The sequence below is a fragment of the Penaeus monodon genome, chromosome 23 (genome assembly GCF_015228065.2).
Source record: "Penaeus monodon isolate SGIC_2016 chromosome 23, NSTDA_Pmon_1, whole genome shotgun sequence".
Classification (NCBI taxonomy): Eukaryota; Metazoa; Arthropoda; class Malacostraca; order Decapoda; family Penaeidae; genus Penaeus; species Penaeus monodon.
This window is the reverse complement of record NC_051408.1, coordinates 36,740,177-36,740,913: the sequence shown is the minus strand read 5'-3', so window position 1 is coordinate 36,740,913 and position 737 is coordinate 36,740,177. Positions and strand designations below refer to the sequence as shown.

The window sequence follows — 737 nt, the reverse complement described above, 5'->3', positions numbered from 1 at the left end:
CTGCCCTTTGTCGGTGGGAGGAGTGTAGGGGGGGAAGGGGGTGAGGATGATGGACTTGAGGTCGTTGAGGCAGCAGAAGAGGTTGCCGCCATTCATCACTTCCTGTGGTGGTCAATGTTAATATGGAATATCAACTGTGTATCTTGGGATAACAATACATCAAGTGTGAAATTCTAAGATAACCTTTATGTCTTTGAGCATTACGATATATATATATTTTCCTTATTTTGCTTTTGATGACCACCCTTCTACAAGATTTAATGAAATCAAAAACAAAAACAGATGTATACTGATTTCCTTACCTTCTCGATTTGGACAAGCTGCTTGTGACGTTCTTTTAGCTTGGCGATGGACAAGACAATTTTATGCCGAGCCCCCTTGGTCACCCCTTGGCTCTCCAGGGTAGCTTCATCTAGGGCCAGCAGCTCTTCGTAGGTGAGGTTGCATAACAGTGGAGAGTATTTGTGCAAACGCAGGGACTTGAGCCATACTCCAACATCTGAAAGATTATATTTGTGTGTAACAGGGATGATACTATTCTGCCATCTACTATTACTGAAGCACTCTTCAGTAAATTTAATTTAACAGTAGGATCTGATATAAATCTTTCTAACTGATATAACTGGAAAGTTGTTCTTGGCATAGCAGTATTATTTTAGATCTAATTGTCAGCAAATGCCAAATTATGAATTTGAATGAGAAAGTACAGGAGAAAAAACATGCCTCCTGCACTTAAA

The 737-nt window shown here is 40.0% G+C and overlaps 1 protein-coding gene across 1 annotated transcript in view; it reads right to left on the bottom strand.

The window, feature by feature from the left end:
- The window catches only part of LOC119588227 (protein Smaug homolog 1-like), a 2,992-nt gene that overhangs the window by 1,673 nt on the left and 582 nt on the right, over positions 1-737 (bottom strand). The window contains exons 2-3 of the mRNA XM_037936927.1: positions 303-499; positions 5-102 (exon numbers count right to left, since the gene is read on the bottom strand). Of these exons, the coding sequence (XP_037792855.1) occupies positions 5-102; positions 303-499 (295 nt within the window). The remainder of the gene's footprint in view (positions 1-4; positions 103-302; positions 500-737) is intronic.